We start from the raw sequence: 26,176 nt of genomic DNA, 5'->3' as shown, positions 1-26,176 counted from the left end.
AGTAGAATGGAGGGACGATCAGAGGTCCTCCAACTTATTATCTAGTGACTGTACATTGGCCAGTAGAATGGAGGGACGATCAGAGGTCCATCTTATTATCTAGTGAATGTACATTAGCCAATAGAATGGAATGAAGAGGTGGCTGACAAAATAGCAAAGTTGGGTCGGAGCCTGCAAAACGGCGGCCATCCAGTACGGCGCCGTTTTATCTTCAAGCTTCTGAATCTGGCGGGTAAATGCTGACAGTAGATGCCAATGTTTCAAATACACCTACAGTAGCTGTGCATCACTAGCTATCAGTAGCTAACAGAGAAGACATCTGAGGGAGAACACAGAGCGTGACACTGAACAGCTTGTTGACCAGTGAACGGGCCAAGCTAGAACAGCTTGTTGACCAGTGAACGGGCCAAGCTAGAACAGCTTGCTGACCAGTGAACGGGCCAAGCTAGAACAGCTTGCTGACCAGTGAACGGGCCAAGCTAGAACAGCTTGCTGATCAGTGAACGGGCCAAGCTAGAACAGCTTGCTGACCAGTGAACGGGCCAAGCTAGAACAGCTTGTTGACCAGTGAACGGGCTAAGCTAGAACAGCTTGCTGACCAGTGAACGGGCCAAGCTAGAACAGCTTGTTGACCAGTGAACGGGCCAAGCTAGAACAGCTTGCTGACCAGTGATCGGGCCAAGCTAGAACAGCTTGCTGATCAGTGAACGGGCCAAGCTAGAACAGCTTGCTGACCAGTGAACTGGCCAAGCTAGAACAGCTTGTTGACCAGTGAACGGGCCAAGCTAGAACAGCTTGTTGACCAGTGAACGGGCCAAGCTAGAACAGCTTGCTGACCAGTGAACGGGCCAAGCTAGAACAGCTTGCTGACCAGTGAACGGGCCAAGCTAGAACAGCTTGTTGACCAGTGAACGGACCAAGCTAGAACAGCTTGTTGACCAGTGAACGGGCCAAGCTAGAACAGCTTGTTGACCAGTGAACGGGCCAAGCTAGAACAGCTTGCTGACCAGTGAACGGGCCAAGCTAGAACAGCTTGTTGACCAGTGAACGGGCCAAGCTAGAACAGCTTGTTGACCAGTGAACGGGCCAAGCTAGAACAGCATGCTGACCAGTGAATGGGCCAAGTTAGAACACACCGACCAACTTCCAACTGAAAGCCAGCAGCTGTCTGACGCGATGCCGTGCCTTCTCAATCTTGAGGCAGACTTGCAGTCAACTACTGTTGCAAAACCGTTGGCACAGGTCCTCCTGAAGTCACTGAATGAGGGCTTCGCATGCATACTGAATCCTCTGGCAGTCAACTTCGATCCAACCCCTACACCAGTATGCCTGATGGATCCAAGTGTCTCTGGCACTTCGCTCAACAGAGATGGAGCCACTAAGGGAAGCAGTCTTTTGTACTTCAGCAAATCAGAAAGTACAGCAGTGGAGCAGCAGGTCCCCAGGAAGATGATAGCACAATGAATTCAGCAAGCATCTCAACCACAGTGCTTCAGAAATATAGCTTCCTCGCATCAAAGATTGTGTCTGAGACCACTGTCTAGCCTGATGGTCAACCTGGCAGGGCATTAAGTGCCTGTGTGAGCTGTGGAAATACCTTGCAGCTGTTTTTATTAACCCTCAGTGATGCAAGTTTTCATATTACTTACACTACATGACCAAAAGTATGTTTGTGGACACCTGCTCGTTGAACATCCCATTCCAAAATCGTGGGCATTAATGTGGAGTTGGACCCCCCCTTTGCTGCTATAACAGCCTCCACTCTTCAGGGAAGGCTTTCCACTAGATGTTGGAACATTGCTGCAGGGACTTGCTTCCATTCAGCCACAAGAGCATTAGTGAGGTCGGGCACTGATGTTGGGCGATTAAGGCTCTTAGTCGGCGTTCCAATTCATCCCAAAGGTGTTCTATGGGGTTGAGGTAGGGGCTCTGTGCAGGCCAGTCAAGATCTTAACAAACCATTTCTGTATGGACCTCGCTTTGTGCACGAGGGAATTGTCATGCTGAAACAGGAAAGGGCCTTCCCAAAACTGTTGCCACACAGTTGGAAGCACAGAATCGTCTAGAATGTCATTGTATGCTGTAGCATTAAGATTTCCCTTCACCGAACCATGAAAAACAGCCATAGACCATTATTCCTCCTCCACCAAACTTTACAGTTGACACTATGCATTCGGGCAAGTAGCATTCTCCTGGTATCCGCCAAACCCAGATGTCTGTCGGACTACCAGATGGTGAAGCGTGATTCATCACTCCAAAGAACGCATTTCCACTGCTCCAGAGTCCAATGGTGGCGAGCTTTCCAGCCGACACCATGCGCAATGCTAAGCGATCTAAGTGTGTGTCTGCTCGGACTTGGAAGTTCTTGTGCTAACATTGCTTCCAGAGGCAGTTTGGAACTCGGTTGTCAGTGTTGCAACCGAGGACATAAGATTAAAGGTACTTGATTCTTCTTACATCTGCTACTAAAGTTAAAGCATTGGATTGGTGTAAACATGGGCAAGAGTTTACTTCCTGCCATATTTATTGTACCAGTCTAGGTGCTTATCCTTTAAATCGAAGTCACATTAGGATTTATTTATCGTTTGGAGTTGTATGGAGTCCTCTAGTGGCCAGAAGTCTGTGTTTAGCATGGGCAGAGCCATTGGATACGAGTCATTTTGATTTAGTCAACTGGGCGGGACTTCCAACTTCACTGGCTGGTCCCTCATTCCCTTCTCACAGACACTATCATGACACCGATACAAAGATGTTATGTCTACCCAGCTGGTCCCTCATTCCCGTCTCACAGACATCATCATGACACCGATACAAATATGTTATGTCTACCCAATGGCAGGAAGTGACATCCCCCCCAAAAAACTAACTATAGGCCTACAACACATACAGTAAATGGTTCCTAGCCTCCCATAGGCTACTTTCTAAAACTAAACACTAAAACTGATAACTAAATAGAAAGGTTTTTAATAAAACTAGTCAATCCAGTCTGAAAACTAACTGAAACTGAACTTCAAATAGAATGACTATAAAAAAATAAAAAATGACTATAAATAAAAAAACTAATAAAAACGAATATTCAATCACAAAACAATAATAACCTTGTTGAAACAAAGGCTAATTATCTTGGAGTTGCATGTCACTGTTCAGAAATAAAGTGAGGACCTAAAATGTGTGTGAAATGAGGACTTACTGAGTGCTGGCACTGTATGGCACTGGCTGGTAGAACCCCATACAAACCACCAAGATGTGAAGAGGGACACTGTGGAGACAGACTGGGATGAGATGGGATGTACAGAGGACACATCTCTTCCCCTCCTTGTATATAAGCACTGTGAGTCATTTATTAAATCACGTACATGCACAGATCTCACTCACACCAATTTACCTGCTTCAAGATTGATTCATTTCTCTGTAAAAATAAAATGATTTCTGCTCCTCCACATTGTATACAGAATGTCATGCCATGGAGTGTATTCACGAGGAAGGGCCTGTAGATTAGTGTAGTGTACTAGGAAGGGGCAGTAGTGTGTACTCACTAGGAAGGGGCTGTAGTGTGTACTCACTAGGAAGGGGCTGTAGTGTAGTAGTGTTCTCACTAGGAAGGGGCTGTAGTGTAATAGTGTACTCACTAGGAAGGGGCTGTAGTGTGTAGTGTTCTCACTAGGAAGGGGCTGTAGTGTAATAGTGTACTCACTAGGAAGGGGCTGTAGTGTAGTAGTGTACTCACTAGGAAGGGGCTGTAGTGTGTAGTGTACTCACTAGGAAGGGTCTGTAGTGTGTACTCACTAGGAAGGGGCTGTAGTGTGTAGTGTTCTCACTAGGAAGGGGCTGTAGTGTGTAGTGTTCTCACTAGGAAGGGGCTGTAGTGTAATAGTGTACTCACTAGGAAGGGGCTGTAGTGTAGTAGTGTACTCACTAGGAAGGGGCTGTAGTGTACAGTGTACTCACTAGGAAGGGGCTGTAGTGTGTTCTCACTAGGAATGGGCTGTAGTGTGTAGTGTACTCACTAGGAAGGGGCTGTAGTGTGTAGTGTACTCACTAGGAAGGGGCTGTAGTGTGTAGTGTACTCACTAGGAAGGGTCCGGGGTGTGCTCCTCGGGGGCCTGTTGCTGGTGGTAAAACAGACAAACCAGTGGAGAAGATTCCCAGAGCATTCAGGTTCAGCCCCGGGATAAGGTTGGTTTGTTGCTAGAAGAGATGAACAGAGGCACACAGGAGTGTGTGTGTGTGTGTGTGTGTGTGTGTGTGTGTGTGTGTGTGTGTGTGTGTGTGTGTGTGTGTGTGTGTGTGTGTGTGTGTGTGTGTGTGTGTGTGTGTGTGTGTGTATGTGTGTGACAGATCCATTTTTTATTTAATCTCCCAGAGAGTTAAGCATTTCACTGTACCTGAAATGCTGGAAACTTGAGACCATCTTCATAAAGCCATATTGTGTAGTAACCCTGGTGTCTGGCCAGATGTCCGTCTGACCAGTCTACTTCATGCTTTAGAAAGCTTGATATCATTTAGCAAACACACTGAGCAGTAATGTTTTATCATTAAAACATCTTTATGTAAATGTCATAGATCTGGCATAAATATGACTGAAGATTATATTTTATGACATCTTAATTACAAAATGCATCTTGTGCCAGGAAATGTATCATTAGAGGTCACTGTGAAACTACTATTATTCTTTAGAATTTAACAAGCATAGATTTGTTTTTGTGTGCCAAATTTGAAAAAAAAAGTGACCAGAGGCCACAAGTAACTTGGTCAAAAATAATGGCACCGATCAGACTATAGGTGGCGCTGCTGTAAGCAGTCTCACTTAAACCCTCATCTTCTTCGCCCTGTTTGACCTATAGACTTTAAACTTTGTATGTAGGAGATTTTCCTCATGCTGAACACATTTGCCTCAAGGACCCATGAGGTCCATCAGGATAGGTTTTCCTCGATCTTTTAAATTTTAGAAAATCTTTAAAAAAATATATTCTCATGAACCTTAAGTCCAAATAACACCAACTTTGGTAAGTAGTCCCTAAGGCTGGTCATGGCTCACATCAACACCATCATCCCAGAAACCCTAAACCCACTCCAATTTGCACACCAACCCAACAAACATATCCACAGATGACACAATCTCCATTGCACTCCACACTGCCCTTTCCCACCTGGACAAAAGGAACACCTATGTGAGAATGCTGTTCATTGACTACAGCTCAGCGTTCAACACCATAGTGCCCTCAAAGCTCATCAATAAGCTAAGGACCCTGGGACTAAACACCTCCTTCTGCAATTGGATCCTGGACTTCCTGACAGGCCACCCCCAGGTGGTAAGGGTAGGTAACAACACATCAGCCACACTGATCCTCAACACGGGGGCCCCTCAGGGGTGTGTGCTCAGCCCCTCCTGTACTCCCTGTTCACTCATGACTGCACGGCCAGGCACAAATCCTACACCATCATTAAGTTTGCCAGTGGTAGGCCTGATCACCGACAACGACGAGACAGCCTATAGGGAGGAGGTCAGAGACCTGGACGTGTGGTGCCAGTACAACAACCTCTCCCTCACTGTGATCAAGACAAAGGAGATGATTGTGGACTACAGGAAAAGGAGGACCGAGCGCTCCCCCATTCTCATCGAAGGGGCTGTAGTGGAGCAGGTTGAGAGCTTCAAGTTCCTTGGTGTCCACATCCCCAACAAACTATCATGGTCCAAACATACTAAGACAGTTGTGAAGAGGGCACAACAAAGCTTATTCCCCCTCAGGAGACTGAAAAGATTTGGCATGGGTCCTCAGATCCTTAAGTTCTACAGCTGCACCATCGAGAGCATCCTGACTGGTTGCATCACTACCTGGTATGGGGCCAAGCTTCCTGCCATCCAGGACCTCTATACCAAGCGGTGTCAGAGGAAGGCCCTAAAAATTGTTAGACTCCAGCCACCCTAGTCATAGACTGTTCTCTCTGCTACCGCACGGCAAGTCTAGGTCCAAAAGGGTTCTTAACAGCTTCTACCCCCAAACCATAAGACTCTTGAACAGATAATCAAATGGCTACCAATGACTATTTTCATTGCCCCCCCCCCGCCCCCCCCCCCATCTTACACTGCTGCTACTTTCTAATTATCTATGCATAGTCACTTTAACTCTACCTACAGTACATGTACACTACCTTTCAAAAGTTTGGGGTCTCATAGGAATTTCCTTGTTTATGAAAGAAAAGCCAAAAAAAAAGGTCCATTCAAATTGATCAGAAATATGTGGACATTGCAAACCATAGTCTGTTTTTTTATGGCAGTTTTGGAGACGTGGCTTTGTACCCGTTTCCTCCAGCATCTTCACAAGGTCCTTTGCTGTTGTTCTGGGATTGATTTGAACTTTTCACACCAAAGTACGTTCATCTCTAGGAGATTTAACGCGTCTCCTTCCTGAGCGGTATGACGGCTGTGTGGTCCCATGGTGTTTATACTTGCGTACTATTGTTTGTACAGATGAACGTGGTACCTTCAGGCGTTTGGAAATTGCTCCCAAGGATGAACCAGACTTGTGGAGGTCTACAATTTTTTTTTCTGAGGTCTTGGCTGATTTCTTTTAATTTTCCCATGATGTCAAGCAAAGAGGCACTGAGTTTGAGGGTAGGCCTTGAAATACATCCACAGGTACACCTCCATTTGACTCAAATGATGTAATTTAGCCTATCAGAAGCTTCTAAAGCCACGACAGCATTTTCTGGAGTTTTCCAAGCTGTTTAAAGGCACAGTCAACTTAGTGTATGTAAACTTCTGACCTACTGGAATTGTGATACAGTGAATTATAATCTGTCTGTAAACATTTGTTGGAAAAATTACTTGTGTCATGTAGATGTCCTAACCGACTTGAAAAACAAGTTAGATGGCTGCACCACACCAGCTAGTGGCACTGTAGAGGTCATTGGCACCAGTGGCACAATGGGATACTAGAACAATAACTGTTGATCAATTGGACTTTGTCTTATGCAAATTTATGTTAGATTTTAATTATGCCGATGACCAATGTGAAATTATGTGTTATCTATATATATATCACATATTGTTGCTGAAAAACAGTCTTAACGTAGTGAAAAATGTATATTGTATTGTGGAAAATGTGAAACTGGAAGTCCTACTACCACTTGCGCAATCAGCAGAGAGAGAGAGAGAGAGAGAGACTACATGATAGAGTGCCTGCTTTGTTACCCAACTGAGCTGCTCACAGCTATATTTATGAAATACTGTTTTCAGAATGAATTATTCTCAATGTTGCATAACATAATCAAGTCACCAGTTATGTCTCTGTGTGTGTTGGAGCTGGGTGAGACAGGGCTGTGGTATCAGATCATGTGTGTGGAGCTGGGTGAGACAGGGCTGTGGTATCAGCTCATGTGTGTTGGGGCTGGGTGAGACAGGGCTGAGGTATCAGATCATGTGTGTGGGGCTGGGTGAGACAGGGCTGTGGTATCAGCTCATGTGTGTTGGGGCTGGGTGAGACAGGGCTGAGGTATCAGATAATGTGTGTTGGAGCTGGGTGAGACAGGGCTGAGGTATCAGATCATGTGTGTGGGGCTGGGTGAGACAGGGCTGTGGTATCAGCTCATGTGTGTTGGGGCTGGGTGAGACAGGGCTGAGGTATCAGATCATGTGTGTGGGGCTGGGTGAGACAGGGCTGTGGTATCAGCTCATGTGTGTTGGGGCTGGGTGAGACAGGGCTGAGGTATCAGATCATGTGTGTTGGGGCTGGGTGAGACAGGGCTGAGGTATCAGATCATGTGTGTTGGGGCTGGGTGAGACAGGGCTGTGGTATCGGGTGGGTGGGGTGGGAAGTGAAGTGTTAGAGTTTGTGCTGCTATAAGAATGAGTCAGAGGCCAAGCTAACCAACTGACACAGCCAGACAGACAGCAAGACTGACAGACAGCCAGTGTTTACATGAAGCCTTACGTTAACAGCAGCGATGTCGTTCTCGTAGGCGTCCCTCAGTTTCCTCATGACCTCCCCCTCAGCCTTACAGCACGCCTCCATACTGCCCTTCACTGTGATGGTCCTCTCTGGGTTACAGATGGTTATGTCCTGTAACCTGGAACACATACATCAAGTCAGCAAGTAACCCTAACGCTTCCCTGGGTTACAGATGGTCCTGGACACATCTGGATTATCTTATAGATGGTCCTCTCTGGGTTAGATGGTCCAGACACATCTGGATTCCCTTATAGATGGTCCTCTCTGGGTTACAGATGGTCCAGACACATCTGGATTCCCTTATAGATGGTCCTCTCTGGGTTAGATGGTCCAGACACATCTGGATTCTCTTATAGATGGTCCTCTCTGGGTTAGATGGTCCAGACACATCTGGATTCCCTTATAGATGGTCCTCTCTGGGTTACAGATGGCCGGCCCAGACACAACTGGATTCCCTTATAGATGGTCCTCTCTGGGTTAGATGGTCCAGACACATCTGGATTCCCTTATAGATGGTCCTCTCTGGGTTACAGATGGTCCAGACACATCTGGATTCCCTTATAGATGGTCCTCTCTGGGTTACAGATGGTCCAGACACATCTGGATTCCCTTATAGATGGTCCTCTCTAGGTTACAGATGGTCCAGAAACATCTGGATTCTCTTATAGATGGTCCTCTCTGGGTTAGATGGTCCAGACACATCTGGATTCCCTTATAGATGGTCCTCTCTGGGTTAGATGGTCAAGACACATCTGGATTCCCTTGTAGATGATCCTCTCTGGGTTAGATGGTCCTGGACACATCTGGATTCCATTATAGATGGTCCTCTCTGGGTTAGATGGTCCAGACACATCTGGATTCCATTATAGATGGTCCTCTCTGGGTTAGATGGTCCAGACACATCTGGAGTCCCTTATAGATGGTCTTCTCTGGGTTACAGATGGTCCTGGACACATCTGGATTCCCTTATCGATGGTCCTGTTTGGGTGACAGATGGTCACAGACACATCTGGATTGTGATGTCACTACAGGAGGAAAGGATGGAGAGTAGAAACCCTTCTCAGAACACTCAGTCGCGCTCACACCCTCTCTGTCACACACCCTCTCTGTCACACACCCTCCCATTCATTACCCCCCCCCCAACACAATGATTCAGTGCCATTCATTACCCCCCCCCCCCAACACAATGATACAGAGCCATTCATTACCCCCCCAAAACAATGACACAGAGCCATTCATTACCCCCCCCAAAACAATGATACAGAGCCATTCATTACCTCCCCCCAACACAATGATACACAGCCATTCATTACCCCCCCAACACAATGATACAAAGCCATTCATTACCCCCCCCCAACACAATGATACAGAGCCATTCATTACCCCCCCCAACACAATGATACAGAGCCAATCATTACCCCCCCAACACAATGATACAGAGCCATTCATTACCCCCCCCCCCAACACAATGATACAGAGCCATTCATTACCCCCCCCCCAACACAATGATACAGAGCCATTCATTACCCCCCCCCCAACACAATGATACAGAACCATTCATTACCCCCCCCCCCCCCAACCCAATGATACAGAGCCATTCATTACCCCCCCAACACAATGATACAGAGTCAACTAAAGTAAAAAATAAAACAACGAGGCTATAAACAGGGAGTACCGATTCAATGTGTGGGGGTACAGGTTAGTCAATTACATTTTTCCACATAGGTAGGGGTAAAGTGACTATGCATAGATAATAAAAAGTGAGTAGCAGCAGTGTAAAAACAAAGGGCGGGGGGGTGGGGTGTCAATGTAAATAGTCCTGGTGGCCATTTTGATCAGCAGTTTAATGGCTTGGTGGTAGAAGCTGTTAACCTTTGTAGCGCATAGCATATAGATCCTGGATGGCAGGAAGCTTGGCCCCAGTGATGTACTGGGCCGTATGCACTACCCCCTGTAGCACCTTACGGTTGAATGCCGAGCAGTTGCCATACAAGGCGGTGATGCAACTGGTCAGGATGCTCTTGATGGTGCAGCTGTAGAACTTTTTGAGGATCTGGGGACCCATTCCAAATCTATTCAGTCTCCTGAGGGGGAAAAGGTGTTGTCGTGCCCTCTTCACGACTGTCTTGGTGTGTTTGGACCATGTTAGTTTGTTGGTGATGTGGATATGGAACTTGACGCTCTCAACCTGCTCCACTGCAGCCCCCTCGATGAGAATGGGGGCGTGCTCGGTCCTCCTTTTCCTGTAATCCATGATCAGCTCCTTTGTCTTGATCACGTTGAGGGAGAGGTTTTTGTCCTGGTACCACACTGCCAGGTCTCTGACCTCCTCCCTATAGGCTGTCTCATCGTTGTCGGTGATCAGGCCTACTACTGCTGTGTCTGACCAAAACTTAATGATGGTGTTGGAGTCGTGCCTGACCAAGCAGTCGTGCGTGAACAGGGAGTACAGGAGGGGACTAAACGCGCACCCCTGAGGAGCCCCCGTGTGAGGATTAGTGTGGCGGATGTGTTTTTGCCTACCCTTACCACCTGGGGGCGGCCCATCAGGAAGTCCAGGATCCAGTTGTAGAGGGAGGTGTTTAGTCCTGGGTCCTTAGCTTAGTGATGAGCTTTGTGGGCACTATGGTGTTGAATGCTGAGCTGTAGTCAATGAACAGCATTCTCACATAGGTGTTCCTTTTGTCCAGGTGGGAAAGGGCAGTTTGGAGTGCGATTGAGATTGTGTCACCTGTGGATCTGGGCGGTATGCGAATTGGAGTGGGTCTGGGGTTTCTTGGATGATGGTGTTGATGTGAGCCATGACCAGCCTTTTAAAGCACTTCATGGCTACTGACGTGAGTGCTATGGTGCGGTAATCATTTAGGCAGGAACAGGAACTGTGATTTGTCAGACCAGGCAATGTTTTTCCACTCGCGTGCCCATAGGAGCTACTTGTTCTTGCTAATAGGAGTGGAACCCGGTGTGGTCGTCTGCTGCAATAGCCCATCCGTGACAAGGACCGACAAGTTGTATGTTCCGAGATGCCATTCTGCACATTGTTGTACAGCTCCATTATTTGCCTGTTTGTGGCCCGCCTGTTAACACAATTCTTGTCCTTCTCATCAACAAGCTGTTTTCACCCATAGGACTGCCACTGACTGAATGTTTTTTGTTTGTCGCCACATTCACCTGGCTATCCGTCAATAAAAATGGGGCCATCTGGTTTGTTTAATATATATATACTGTACTTTAACTTTTTATACTTAAGTACATTTTAAAACCAAATACTTTTAGACTTTTATTCAAGTAATATTTTACTGGGTGACTTTCACTTTTACTTGAGTATGAACATTTTTCCATCACTGTGACTGAGTCTGTACACTAGGCAGTCTGTGACTGAGTCTGTACACTAGGCAGTCTGTGACTGAGTCTGTACACTAGGCAGTCTGTGACTGAGTCTGTACACTAGGTAGTCTGTGACTGAGTCTGTACACTAGGCAGTCTGTGACTGAGTCTGTACACTAGGCAGTCTGTGACTGAGTCTGTACACTAGGCAGTCTGTGACTGAGTCTGTACACTAGGTAGTCTGTGACTGAGTCTGTACACTAGGCAGTCTGTGACTGAGTCTGTACACTAGGTAGTCTGTGACTGAGTCTGTACACTAGGCAGTCTGTGACTGAGTCTGTACACTAGGCAGTCTGTGACTGAGTCTGCACACTAGGCAGTCTGTGACTGAGTCTGTACACTAGGTAGTCTGTGACTGAGTCTGTACACTAGGTAGTGAACAGACTCAGTTGGGACGTCATTTCCGGTCACAACTTGTAGACTTGTTTACATGCTGCTGTGCGGCGTGTTGCTAACCTTACTTTGCTACCTGCCAACTTATCGGTTTTTACTTTTTAATTACCGTTTTATATATTTTTTTAATTGCTGTAGGAATGCTCAACCGGTGTCGCTCATTCAGCCAAAATAAACTTTCAACCGGTTCTCCTCATTAAGCAACAGGTCAGAGACCGAGCCTTCTCTGGTCTCTCTTCCTACCGCTACGGGGTCTGAGATGCCGAAGCTTCCCACCATTAGCTCTGACAAATTGAAAACTCTAGTCATTGGCGAAACCATTACCATTAAGTATTACACTTAAAACAAATCATCCAGCGATCATACACTGTTTACCAGGGGGCAGGGCTACCAACGTTAAGGCTAATCTGAAGATGGTGCTGGCTAACGCTAAAACTGGCGAGTGTAGAGAGTATAGAGATATTGTTATCCACGTCGGCACCAACGATGTTAGGATGAAACAGTCAGAGGTCACCAAGCACAAAATAGCATCTGCGTGTAAATCAGCTAGAAAGATGTTTCGGCATCGAGTAATTGTCTCTGGCCCCCTCCCAGTTAGGGGGAGTGATGAGCTCTACAGAAGTCTCACAACTCAATCGCTGATTGAAACTGTTTTCTGCCCATCCCAAAATATAGAATTTGTAGATAAATTGGCCCTCTTTCTGGGACTCACCGACTAACAGGACCAAGCCTGGCCTGCTAAGGAGTGACGGACTCCATCCTAGCTGGAGGGGTGCTCTCATCTTATCTACCAACATAGACAGGGCTCTAACTCCCCTAGCTCCACAATGAAATAGGGTGCAGGCCAAGCAGCAAACTGTTAGCCAGCCTGCCAGCTTAGTTGAGTCTGCCACTAGCACAGTCAGTGTAGTCAGCTCAGCTATCCCCATTGAGTGTCTGTGCATCTATCTAGATTGGGCAAAACAAAACATGGCGGTGTTCGCCTTAGGAATCTCACTAGAATAAAGACCTTAAGCCTTATGAATTTACTGTGTTAAATGAGGCCTCACCTCCTGGTTACACTAGTGAGCATATCCCCCGTGCATCCCGCAAAGGCGGAGGTGTTGCTAACATTTACGATAGAACATTTCAATTTACAAAAAAAAACGACTGCGTTTTCGTCTTTTGAGCTTCTAGTCATGAAATCTATGCAGCTCAACTCAATCACTTTTTATAGGTACTGTTTACAGGCCTCCTGGGCCATATACAGCGTTCCTCACTGAGTTCCCTGAATTCCTATCGGACCTTGTAGTCATGGCAGATAATATTCACATTTTTGGTGGATTTAATATTCACATGGAAAAGTCCACAGACTCACTCCAAAAGGCTTTCGGAGCCATCATCGACTCAGTGGGTTTTGTCCAACATGTCTCCGGACCTACTCACTGCCACAGTCATACTCTGGACCTAGTTTTGTCCTGTGGAATAAATGTTGTAATGTTTTTCCTCATAATCCTGGACTATCAGACCAACATTTTATTATGTTTGCAATCGCAAAACAAATCTGCTCAGACCCCAACCAAGGATCATCAATATCCATGCTATACATTCTCGGACAACCCAAAGAGTCCTAGATGCCCTTCCAGACTCCCTCCACCTCCTCAAGGACGTCAGAGTACAAAAATCAGTCAACCAACTAACTGAGGAACTCAATTTAACGTTGCGTAATACCCAAGATGCATTTGTCATAAGAAACTGTCCCCCTGGTATACAGAAAATACCCGAGCTCTGAGCAAGATTCCTGAAAATTGGAGCGGAAATGGCGCCACACCAAACTGGAAGTCTTCTGACTAGCTTGGAAAGACAGTACCGTGCAGTGTCGAAGAGCCCTTACTGCTGCTCGATCATCCTATATTTTCAACTTAACTGAGGAGAATAAGAACAATCCCCCCCCCAAAAAAATTACACTGTTGCAAAGCTAACTGAAAAGCAGCATTCCCCAAGAGAGGATGGCTTTCACAGCAGTGATAAATTCATGAACTTCTTTGACGAAAAGATCATGATCTCAAGAAGGCGAATTACAGACTCCTCTTTCAGTCTATGTATTCCTCCAAAGCTCAGTTGTCCCGAGTCTGCACATCACTGCCAGGATCTAGGATCAAGGGAGACACTCAAATTTGTAATACTAGATCTCTTGACACATTGACAAAAATAATCATGGCTTCTAAACCTTCAAGCTGCATGCTGGAACCTATTCCAACTAAACTACGGAAAGAGCTGCTTTCTGTGCTTGTCCCTCCTATGTTGAATATAATAAACGGCTCTCTATCCACCGGATGTGTACCAAACTCACTAAAAGTGGCAGTAATAAAGCCTCTCTTGAAAAAGCCAAACCTTGACCCAGAAAATATAAAAAACTATTGGCCTATATCGAATATCCAATTCCTCTCAACATTTTGAAAAGCTGTTGCGCAGCAACTTACTGCATTCCTGAAGACAACCAATGTATACGAAACGCTTCAGTCTGGTTTTAGACCCCATCATAGCACTGAGACTGCACTCGTGAAGGTGGTAACTGACCTATTAATGGCATCAGACCAAGGCTCTGCATCTGTCCTCGTGCTCCTAGACCTTAGTGCTGCTTTTGTTACCATCGATCTGCTTTCACTGCTATGCGGACAACACACAGCTGTACATTTCGATGAAACATGGTGAAGCTCCAAAATTGCCCCCCCTGGAAGCCTGTGTTTCATAAGGAAGTGGATGGCTTCAAATGTTTTACTTTTAAACTCGGACAAAACAGATATGCTAGTTCTAGGTCCCAAGAAACAAAGAGATCTTCTGTTGGATCTGACTATTAATCTTGATGGTTGTACAGTCTTCTCAAATAAAACTGTGAAGGACCTCGACGTTACTCTGGACCCTGAACTCTCTTTTGAAGAACATATCAAGACTGTTTCAAGGACAGCTTTATTCTATCTATGTAACATTGCAAAAATCAGAAACTTTCTGTCCAAAAATGATGTAGAAAAATGAATCGATGCTTTTGTCACCTCTAGATTAGACTACTGCAATGCTCTACTTTCCGGCTACCCAGATAAAGTAGTAAATAAACTTTGGTTAGTGCTAAACACGGCTGCTAGAATCCTGACTAGAACCAAAAAATGTGATCATATTACTCCAGTGCTAGCCTCTGGCTTCCTGTTAAGGCTAGGGCTGATTTCAAGGTTTTACTGCTAACCTACAAAGCATTACATTGGCTTGCTCCTACCTATCTCTCTGATTTGGTCCTGCCGTACATACCTACACGTACGCTACGGTCACAAGATGCAGGCCTCCTTACTGTCACTAGAATTTCTAAGCAAACAGCTGGAGGCAGGGCTTTCTCCTCTAGAGCTCCATTTTTATGGAATGGTCTGCCTACCCATGTGAGAGACGCAGATTCAGTCTCGACCTTTAAGTCTTGATTGAAGACTCCTCTCTTCAGTAGGTCCTATGACTGAGTGTAGTCTGGCCCAGGAGTGTGAAGGTGAACGGAAAGGCTCTGGAGCAACGAACCGCCCTTGCTGTCTCTGCCTGGCCGGTTCCCCTCTTTCCACTGGGCTTCTCTGCCACTGACCCTATTACAGGGGCTGAGTCACTGGCTTACTGGTGCTCTTCCTTGCCGTCCCTAGGAGGGGTGCGTCACTTGAGTGGGTTGAGTCACTGACATGATCGTCCTGTCCGGGTTGGCGCCCCCCTCGGGTTCGTGCCGTGGGGGAGAACTTCGTGGGCTATACTCGGCCTTGTCTCAGGATAGTAAGTTGGTGATTGAAGATATCCCTCTAGTGGTGTGGGGGCTGTGCCTTGACAAAGTGGGTGGGGTTATATCCTGCCTGGTTGGCCCTGTCCGGGGGTATCGTTGGATGGGGCCACAGTGTCTCAGGACCCCTCCTGTCTCAGCCTCCAGTATTTATGCTGGTCAGTCTGTTATATCTGGAGTATTTCTCCTGTCTTATCCAGTGTCCTGTGTTAATTTAAGTATGCTCTCTCTAATTCTCTTTCTTTCTTTCTTTCGTCGTGCTGCTGTTCCAGTTTCAACTGTTCTGCCTGCGGTTATGGAACCCTGACCTGTTCACTGGACGTGCTACCTGTCCCAGACCTGCTGTTTTCAACTCTCTAAAGACAGCAGGAGCGGTAGAGATACTCTGAATGATCGGCTATAAAAAGCCAACTGACATTTACTCCTGAGGTGCTGACCTGTTGCCCCCTCGACAACTACTGTGATTATTATTATTTGACCCTGCTGGTCATCTATGAACATTTGAACATCTTGGCCATGTTCTGTTATAATCTCCAACCGGCACAGCCAGAAGAGGACTGGCCACCGCTCATAGCCTGGTTCCTCTCTAGGTTTCTTCCTAGGTTCTGGCCTTTCTACTGAGTTTTTCCTAGCCACCGTGCTTCTACACCTGCATTGCTTGCTGTTTGGGGTTTTAGGCTGGGTTTCTGTACAGCACTTTGTGACATCAGCTGATGTAAGAAGGGCTTTATAAATTCATTTGATTGAGGTAGTTGGTGACTGAGTCTGTACACTCGGTAGTTGTGACTTGCTATAGTGACTGGTGTGTGTGTATGTGCGTGCGTGCGTGTGTGTGTGTGTGTGTGTGTAAGTTGATTTAGGATGTATAAACGGCTGAAGTGAATTGAGCATTACTTTACATGCAACACTGTGGGAAGAACAGCACAGTGAAACCAAACACAGAGAGAGAGGTAGCTGGCTCTTACGAGGAGATAGTAATCTTGGTCCCTGTCTCTTCTTCTATCTTCTTCAGGTTTCTTCCCTCCTTACCGATCAGTCGTCCCACCAGACTGTTGTGGGCCAGGATCTTCAGAGGAATCTCCTCCTCCCTGTAGGAAGAGAGGGTTAGGGTTTGTGAATCAATAACAGCTGCATTGAATAAAAGGCCACGGCTCCAGACCATTGATGTGGCATGAGGAATGTAATGTTGGGGTGGGATGAGTTGGCATGTGTGTGCGTGCACACACGCTTGTGTGTGTCAGAATGAACTGGCTGGGAAGTGAAACACTGATTAGAATGTGAAAGCTTCATGAGGGCTGAGGGAGGAAGGAGAGGAGACAGAGAGGGGGGATAGGGAGGAGGAGGAGGTGTTAGAGGAGGGGGTGGAGGAGAGGATAGAGGTGAAAGAAGAAGGGGAGGAGGTGGGAGTAGAGGGGAGGAGGTGGGGGTAGAGGAGAGGGGTGGAGAGGAGGGAGAGAGGGGGTTTGTAGTAGTGATGGTGTTTGGGTAGTAATGGTGTAGTAGTGACGGTGTTGGGGGGTAGTAATGGTGTAGTAGTGAGGGTGTTGGTGTAGTAGTGACGGTGTTGGGGGGTAGTAATGGTGTAGTAGGTTTGTAGTAGTGAGGGTGTTGGGGTAGTAATGGTGTAGTATGGGTTTGTAGTAGTGAGGGTGTAGTAGTGAGGGTGTTGGGGTAGTAATGGTGTAGTAGGGGTGTAGTATTAATGGTGTAGTAGTGACGGTGTTGGGGGGTAGTAATGGTGTAGTAGGTTTGTAGTAGTGAGGGTGTTGGGGTAGTAGGGTGTAGTAGTGAGGGTGTTGGGGTAGTAATGGTGTAGTAGTGAGGGTGTTGGGTGGTAGTAATGGTGTAGTAGGTTTGTAGTAGTGAGGGTGTTGGGGGTAGTAATGGTGTAGTAGGGGTGTAGTATTAATGGTGTAGTAGTGACGGTGTTGGGTGGTAGTAAAGGTGTAGTAGGTTTGTAGTAGTGAGGGTGTTGGGGTAGTAGGGTGTAGTAGTGAGGGTGTTGGGGTAGTAATGGTGTGGTAGTGAGGGTGTTGGGTGGTAGTAATGGTGTAGTAGGGGTGTAGTAGTGAGGGTGTAGTAATGGTGTAGTGTGTAGTAGAGGTGTAGTAATGGTGTGGGGTGTAGTGTAGATGTAGTGGTGAGGGTGTGGTAATGGTGTAGTAGGGGTGTAGTAATGGTGTAGTGTGTAGTAGTGAGGGTGTAGTGTGTAGTAGGGGTGTAGTAATGGTGTAGGGGTGTAGTGTAGGTGTAGTAGTGAGGGTGACAGACTTCTCCCCATCTTAGCTACTGTTGTATCAATATGTTTTGACCATGACAGTTTACAATCCAGGGTTACTCCAAGCAGTTTAGTCACCTCAACTTGCTCAATTTCCACATTATTCATTACCAGATTTAGTTGAGGTTTAGAGTTTAGTGAATGATTAGTCCCAAATACAATGCTTTTAGTTTTAGAAATATTTAGGACTAACTTATTATTTGCCACCCACTCTGAAACTAACTGCAGCTCTTTGTTGAGTGTTGCAGTCATTTCAGTCGCTGTAGTAGCTGACATGTATAGTGTCGAGTCATCCACATGCATAGACAGAATGGCTTTGGCATGTTGGAAGTAAGTAAAGACTGAAAAAAGCAAGGGCCCTGGGGATTTCCTGATTCTGCCTGGATCATTTTTGGAGAGGCTTCCATGAAAGAACAGCCTCTGTGTTCTGTTACAAAGGTAACCCTATATCCACAATATAGCAGGGGGTGCAAAGACATATATGTAACTTTAGAAATAAGGTTCATGAAATCAATAACTTGCTAACATCAGATAACATTCATATATTAGCCATTTCTGAGACTCACTAAGATAATTAATTTGATGATACTGCAGTAGCAATACAAGGATATAAAATCTATAGAAGAGACAGACATGCTTATAGGGGAGGTGTTGCTGTATATATTCAGTCATATCCCTGTAATGCTTATGGGGGAGGTGTTGCTGTATATATTCAGAGTCATATCCCTGTAATGTTTATAGGGGAGGTGTTGCTGTATATATTCAGTCATATCCCTGTAATGCTTAAGGGGGAGGTGTTGCTGTATATATTCAGTCATATCCCTGTAATGTTTATAGGGGAGGCGTTGCTGTATATATTCAGTCATATCCCTGTAATGCTTATGGGGGAGGTGTTGCTGTATATATTCAGTCATATCCCTGTAATGTTTATAGGGGAGGTGTTGCTGTATATATTCAGTCATATCCCTGTAATGTTTATAGGGGAGGTGTTGCTGTATATATTCAGTCATATCCCTGTAATGTTTATAGGGGAGGCGTTGCTGTATATATTCAGTCATATCCCTGTAATGTTTATAGGGGAGGCGTTGCTGTATATATTCAGTCATATCCCTGTAATGCTTATGGGGGAGGTGTTGCTGTATATATTCAGTCATATCCCTGTAATGCTTATGGGGGAGGTGTTGCTGTATATATTCAGTCATATCCCTGTAATGTTTATAGGGGAGGTGTTGCTGTATATATTCAGTCATATCCCTGTAATGCTTATGGGGGAGGTGTTGTATATATTCAGTCATATCCCTGTAATGTTTATAGGGGAGGTGTTGCTGTATATATTCAGTCATATCCCTGTAATGTTTATAGGGGAGGTGTTGCTTTATATATTCAGTCATATCCCTGTAATGTTTATAGGGGAGGTGTTGTTGTATATATTCAGAGCCATATCCCTGTAATGTTTATAGGGGAGGTGTTGTATATATTAAGAGCCATATCCCTGTAATGTTTATAGGGGAGGTGTTGTATATATTCAGTCATATCCCTGTAATGTTTATAGGGGAGGTGTTGTATATATTCAGTCATATCCCTGTAATGTTTATAGGGGAGGTGTTGTTGTATATTAAGAGCCATATCCCTGTAATGTTTATAGGGGAGGTGTTGTATATATTAAGAGCCATATCCCTGTAATGTTTATAGGGGAGGTGTTGTATATATTAAGAGCCATATCCCTGTAATGTTTATAGGGGAGGTGTTGCTGTATATATTCAGTCATATCCCTGTAATGTTTATAGGGGAGGTGTTGTATATATTCAGTCATATCCCTGTAATGCTTATGGGGGAGGTGTTGCTGTATATATTCAGTCATATCACTGTAATGTTTATAGGGGAGGTGTTGCTGTATATATTCAGTCATATCCCTGTAATGTTTATAGGGGAGGTGTTGTATATATTCAGAGCCATATCCCTGTAATGTTTATAGGGGAGGTGTTGCTGTATATATTCAGAGCCATATCCCTGTAATGCTTAGAGAAGATCTTAAGTGTTATTGAAGTGTTGTGGTTGCAGGTTCACTTGGCACATCTAAAGCCTTTTCCTTTTGGGGTGTTGCGAACGGTCAGTATCTAAATCATATGTGTGAAATAACAAAGAGTTGCAGTCTGTTTTGGAATGGGTGGCTAGTAATAAACTGGTCCTGAACATCTCTTAAAGTAAGAGCATTTGGTAAAAATCCTTCCCTAAGTTCGAGACCTCAGCTGAACCTGGTAATGAATGGTGTGGCTGTTGAACAAGTTGAGGAGACTCAATTACTACGTGTGCCTTTTTATTTATCGAGTTCTGTCCTGGAGCTGTTCTTGTCTATTTAATGTTCTGTATTATGTCATGTTTTTCCAGCAGCAGACTATGATAATGTCAAAAGCCACACTAAAGTCTAGCAAAACAGCCCCCACAATCATTTTTATACCAATTTCTCTCAGCCAATCATCAGTCATTTGTGTAAGTGCTGTGCTTGTTGAATGTCCTTCCCTACATGTGTGCTGAAAGTCTGTTGTAAATTTGTTTACTGTGAAATACCATTGAATCTGGTCAAACATTTTTTCCAGAAGTTTACTAAGGGTTGGTATCAGGCTGATTGGTCGGCTGTTTGAGCCAGTAAAGGGGGCTTTACTATTCTTAGGTAGCAGAAAGACTTTAGCTTCCTCCAGGCCTGAGGGCACACACTCCATTAGGCTTCAATTGAAGATGTGCAATACCGTACTCTATTATCCTCAGTCATTTTCTAAGTCTTCAGACCCCGGTGGCTTGTCATTGTTGATAGACAACAATACTTTTCACCTCTTCCACACTAACTTTACGGAATTCAAAATTACAATGTTTGTCTTTCATAATGTGGTCAGATATACTTGGATGTGTAGTGTTAGTGTTTGTTGCTGGCATGTCATGCCTAAGTTTGCTAATCTTGGCAATTAAAAAAAGTATTAAAGAAGTTGGCAATATCAGTAAGTTTTGTGATGAGCCATCTGATTCAATTAATGATGGTGCTGAGTTTTTTAAATATAATTTAAGGTGCTACAAAGCTTTTTACTATCATTCTTTATATAATTTATCTTTGTTTCATAATATAGTTTCTTTTTATTCAGTTTAGTCACATGATTTCTCAATTTGCAGTACGTTTGCCATACCCATGTGGCTCAGTTGGTAGAGCATAGGAAATCAAACCAAATCAAATGTAATTGTCACATGCACATGGTTAGCAGATGGATCTGGATCATCCAGATGGTCATTGTCAAACTTCAGACGGGCCTGGACATGCGCTGGCTAGAGCAGGGGGACCTTGCTTGCGCTGCAGGATTTTAATCCATGACGGCGTAGTGTGTTACTAATGGTTTTCTTTGAGACTGTGGTCCCAGCTCTCTTCAGGTCATTGACCAGGTCCTGCCGTGTAGTTCTGGGCTGATCCCTCACCTTCCTCATGATCATTGATGCCCCACGAGGTGAGATCTTGCATGGAGCCCCAGACCGAGGATGATTGACCGTCATCTTGAACTTCTTCCATTTTCTAATAATTGCGCCAACAGTTGTTGCCTTCTCACCAAGCTGCTTACCTATTGTCCTGTAGCCCATCCCAGCCTTGTGCAGGTCTACAATTTTATCCCTGATGTCCTTACACAGCTCTCTGGTCTTGGCCATTGTGGAGAGGTTGGAGTCTGTTTGAGTGTGTGGACAGGTGTCTTTTATAGAGGTAACGAGTTCAAACAGGTGCAGTTAATACAGGTAATGAGTGGAGGGCGGAGGGCTTCTTAAAGAACAACTAACAGGTCTGTGAGAGCCAGAATTCTTACTGGTTGGTAGGTGATCAAATACTTATGTCATGCAATAAAATGCAAATTAATTACTTAAAAATCATACAATGTGATTTTCTGGATTGAAGTGTACCTATGATAAAAATTACAGGCCTCTACATGCTTTGTAAGTAGGAGTACCTGCAAAATCGGCAGTGTATCAAATACTAGTTCTCCCCACTGTACATATGAGATGAGTAATGTAGGGTATCTAAACATTATATAAAGTTACATAGTTTAAAGTGACTAGTGATACATTTATTACATCCAGTTTTTTATTATTAAAGTGGCTAGCACTTGCAACGCCAGGGTTGTCGGTTCGATTCCAAAGGGGGACCAGTATGGAAATGCATGCACTCACTACTATAAGTTGCTCTGGATAAGAGCGTCTGCTAAATGACTATAATATAACATGTAAATGCCGTATTGCTCTCAACCATAACATTTTTCAATGCCACATCAATTGAACAGGATTTCAGTTTTTAGAGTCATTTTCTTCATGGAATAATGTGTCAAGTGCATCGTGCGTCTGTTTGCTCCTACACCACGGACCAACAAACATATGAATCACTACAAAACTTATTGTATGACCTTTTGTACACTTTAGGCCCAGCCTTTGGAGCTTTGGTTTTCCTAGATATGGCTACTATATTGTGATCACTACAACCTATGCATCTGGATACTGCTTTAAAGCAGATTTATGCAGCATTAGTGAAGGTGTGATCAATGAATGTTGATGATTTAATTCCTGTGCTGTTTGTAACTACCCTGGTAGGTTGACTGATATCCTGATCCAGGTTGGAGGCACTGGTTACAGTTAGAAGCTTTTTCCTGAGTGGACAGCTTGATGAAAGCCAGTCAATATTTAAATCCCCCAGGAAATATACCTCTGTTGATATCACATATATTATCAACCATTTCACACATGTTATCCAGATGCTGACTGTTAGCAACTTGGTGGTCTGTAGCAGCTTCCCACCAGAATGGGCTTTAGGTGAGGCAGATGAACCTGTAGCCATATGACTTCAACAGTATTTAACATTATCCAGATACTGACTGTCTATAGCAGCTTCCCACCAGAATGGGCTTTAAGTGAGGCAGATGAACCTGTAGCCATATGACTTCAACAGTATTTAACATGACATCCTCTCTAAGCTTTACAGGAATGTGGTTCTGAATATAAACAGCAACACAAATCAAAGAAAACAAACAAATCAACCTGTCACAACTTTACAAAAACAACGAACCGAGGTCTCTCGTTCAGTGTTCAACATACGTTGAGCTCTGATGTAGGCCTACCAAATGGTGGAGTGTTGAGGTGTTGTAGTGAGGGTGTTGGGGTGTAGTAAAGGTATAGTAGGGATGCTATAGTAGACTCACTCCTTGGTCTCGTTGGCCTCTTTCTGCATGATGTCCAGGATCATGCGGCAGGCAGAGGAGCAGCCCTCTGGGGTGGCGTGGATGGTGATGGGCTTCCCTGCTGCTCCCACATTCTCCTTACGATGGATGTCCACCCTGATGGAGAGAGACAGACAGGTCACTGAAAGGCTGTTCACCCTGATGGAGAGAGACAGACAGGTCACTGAAAGGCTGTTCACCCTGATGGAGAGAGACAGACAGGTCACTGAAATGCTGTCCACCCTGATGGAGAGAGACAGACAGGTCACTGAAATGCTGTCCACCCTGATGGAGAGAGACAGACAGGTCACTGAAAGGCTGTTCACCCTGATGGAGAGAGACAGACAGGTCACTGAAATGCTGTCCACCCTGATGGAGAGAGACAAGAGGTCACTGAAAGGCTGTCCACCCGGAGGGAGACAGACAGGTCACTGAAAGGCTGTTCACCCTGATGGAGAGAGACAGACAGGTCACTGAAATGCTGTCCACCCTGATGGAGAGAGACAAGAGGTCACTGAAAGGCTGTCCACCCGGAGGGAGACAGACAGGTCACTGAAAGGCTTTCCACCCTGATAGAGACAGACAGACAGGTCACTGAAAGGCTTTCCACCCTGATAGAGACAGACAGACAGACAGGTCACTGAAAGGGTGAGACTGCATACATAATCATATTCAAGAATGGGGTCAATGCCATGTTAATTCAGCAACTGATTTAACTGAAATGTAATTAACCCCATACTTCATATTGGATATTTGACCAACAAAGGACTGTGTCTATTGCAGATCGACCCATTCTGATCCAACAACGTACTTGGACTGTGTCTGTTTAGTGACGTTCTTGATGGTTTGGCCCTCCTTGCCGATGATGGCTCCTACGAACTGTGTGGGGACCAGCATGCGGAGGGGGAAGTCATGCTGTTTGGGTCGGGGTCCCCCGAAGCCCCCCGAGGGCCCTGGCTGGGGCCCGTCCTGGTCCCTGGACGACCGACGTCCCCGACGCATCCGCGGGGCAGGTAGGGGCGGAGCTGCATCCATATCCAGGATGTACGACACCCTGAAGGAGTAGCCCTCAAACGGCTGACCCGTCAACTTCTCTATGGCTCTGTGAGGGGAGAGGAGAGTCAACTTCTCTATGGCTCTGTGAGGGGAGAGGAGAGTCAACTTCTCTATGGCTCTGTGAGGGGAGAGGAGAGTCAACTTCTCTATGGCTCTGAGAGGGGAGAGGAGAGTCAACTTCTCTATGGCTCTGTAAGGGGAGAGGAGAATCAACTTCTCTATGGCTCTGTGAGGGAAGAGGAGAGTCAACTTCTCTATGGCTCTGAGAGGGGAGAGGAGAGTCAACTTCTCTATGGCTCTGTGAGGGGAGAGGAGAATCAACTTCTCTATGGCTCTGTGAGGGGAGAGGAGAGTCAACTTCTCTATGGCTCTGTGAGGGGAGAGGAGAGTCAACTTCTCTATGGCTCTGTGAGGGGAGAGGAGAGTCAACTTCTCTATGGCTCTGAGAGGGGAGAGGAGAGTCAACTTCTCTATGGCTCTGTGAGGGGAGAGGAGAGTCAACTTCTCTATGGCTCTGTGAGGGGAGAGGAGAGTCAACTTCTCTATGGCTCTGTGAGGGGAGAGGAGAGTCAACTTCTCTATGGCTCTGTGAGGGGAGAGGAGAGTCAACTTCTCTATGGCTCTGTGAGGGGAGAGGAGAGTCAACTTCTCTATGGCTCTGTGAGGGGAGAGGAGAGTCAACTTCTCTATGGCTCTGTGAGGGGAGAGGAGAGTCAACTTCTCTATGGCTCTGTGAGGGGAGAGGAGAGTCAACTTCTCTATGGCTCTGTGAGGGGAGAGGAGAATCAACTTCTCTATGGCTCTGTGAGGGGAGAGGAGAGTCAACTTCTCTATGGCTCTGTGAGGGGAGAGGAGAGTCAACTTCTCTATGGCTCTGTGAGGGGAGAGGAGAGTCAACTTCTCTATGGCTCTGTGAGGGGAGAGGAGAGTCAACTTCTCTATGGCTCTGTGAGGGGAGAGGAGAGTCAACTTCTCTATGGCTCTGTGAGGGGAGAGGAGAGTCAACTTCTCTATGGCTCTGTGAGGGGAGAGGAGAGTCAACTTCTCTATGGCTCTGTGAGGGGAGAGGAGAGTCAACTTCTCTATGGCTCTGTGAGGGGAGAGGAGAGTCAACTTCTCTATGGCTCTGTGAGGGGAGAGGAGAGTCAACTTCTCTATGGCTCTGTGAGGGGAGAGGAGAGTCAACTTCTCTATGGCTCTGAGAGGGGAGAGGAGAGTCAACTTCTCTATGGCTCTGTGAGGGGAGAGGAGAGTCAACTTCTCTATGGCTCTGTGAGGGGAGAGGAGAGTCAACTTCTCTATGGCTCTGTGAGGGGAGAGGAGAATCAACTTCTCTATGGCTCTGTGAGGGGAGAGGAGAGTCAACTTCTCTATGGCTCTGTGAGGGGAGAGGAGAATCAACTTCTCTATGGCTCTGTGAGGGGAGAGGAGAATCAACTTCTCTATGGCTCTGAGAGGGGAGAGGGTTAGCCCTCAAACTGCTGACCCGTCAACTTCTCTATGGCTCTGAGAGGGGAGAGGAGAGTCAACTTCTCTATGGCTCTGTGAGGGGAGAGGAGAATCAACTTCTCTATGGCTCTGTGAGGGGAGAGGAGAATCAACTTCTCTATGGCTCTGTGAGGGGAGAGGAGAATCAACTTCTCTATGGCTCTGAGAGGGGAGAGGGTTAGCCCTCAAACTGCTGACCCGTCAACTTCTCTATGGCTCTGAGAGGGGAGAGGAGAGTCAACTTCTCTATGGCTCTGTGAGGGGAGAGGAGAATCAACTTCTCTATGGCTCTGTGAGGGGAGAGGAGAGTCAACTTCTCTATGGCTCTGAGAGGGGAGAGGAGAGTCAACTTCTCTATGGCTCTGTGAGGGGAGAGGAGAATCAACTTCTCTATGGCTCTGTGAGGGGAGAGGAGAGTCAACTTCTCTATGGCTCTGTGAGGGGAGAGGAGAGTCAACTTCTCTATGGCTCTGTGAGGGGAGAGGAGAGTCAACTTCTCTATGGCTCTGAGAGGGGAGAGGAGAGTCAACTTCTCTATGGCTCTGTGAGGGGAGAGGAGAGTCAACTTCTCTATGGCTCTGTGAGGGGAGAGGAGAGTCAACTTCTC

At 45.9% G+C, this 26,176-nt stretch overlaps 1 protein-coding gene across 2 annotated transcripts in view; it reads right to left on the bottom strand.

The window, feature by feature from the left end:
* Nucleotides 1-26,176, bottom strand: part of igf2bp2a (insulin-like growth factor 2 mRNA binding protein 2a) — an 84,659-nt gene that overhangs the window by 12,307 nt on the left and 46,176 nt on the right. For both annotated transcript variants that reach the window (XM_036975365.1, XM_036975364.1), the window contains exons 6-11: nt 23,837-24,127; nt 23,008-23,142; nt 16,479-16,601; nt 7,935-8,070; nt 4,072-4,188; nt 3,191-3,259 (exon numbers count right to left, since the gene is read on the bottom strand). In XM_036975365.1, coding sequence (XP_036831260.1) covers nt 3,191-3,259; nt 4,072-4,188; nt 7,935-8,070; nt 16,479-16,601; nt 23,008-23,142; nt 23,837-24,127 — 871 coding nt within the window. The remainder of the gene's footprint in view (nt 1-3,190; nt 3,260-4,071; nt 4,189-7,934; nt 8,071-16,478; nt 16,602-23,007; nt 23,143-23,836; nt 24,128-26,176) is intronic.

Source organism: Oncorhynchus mykiss, chromosome 3 (genome assembly GCF_013265735.2).
Source record: "Oncorhynchus mykiss isolate Arlee chromosome 3, USDA_OmykA_1.1, whole genome shotgun sequence".
NCBI classification, from domain to species: domain Eukaryota; kingdom Metazoa; phylum Chordata; class Actinopteri; order Salmoniformes; family Salmonidae; genus Oncorhynchus; species Oncorhynchus mykiss.
The sequence above is the reverse complement of the archived record's forward strand: the minus strand, read 5'-3'. Positions and strand labels throughout refer to the sequence as shown.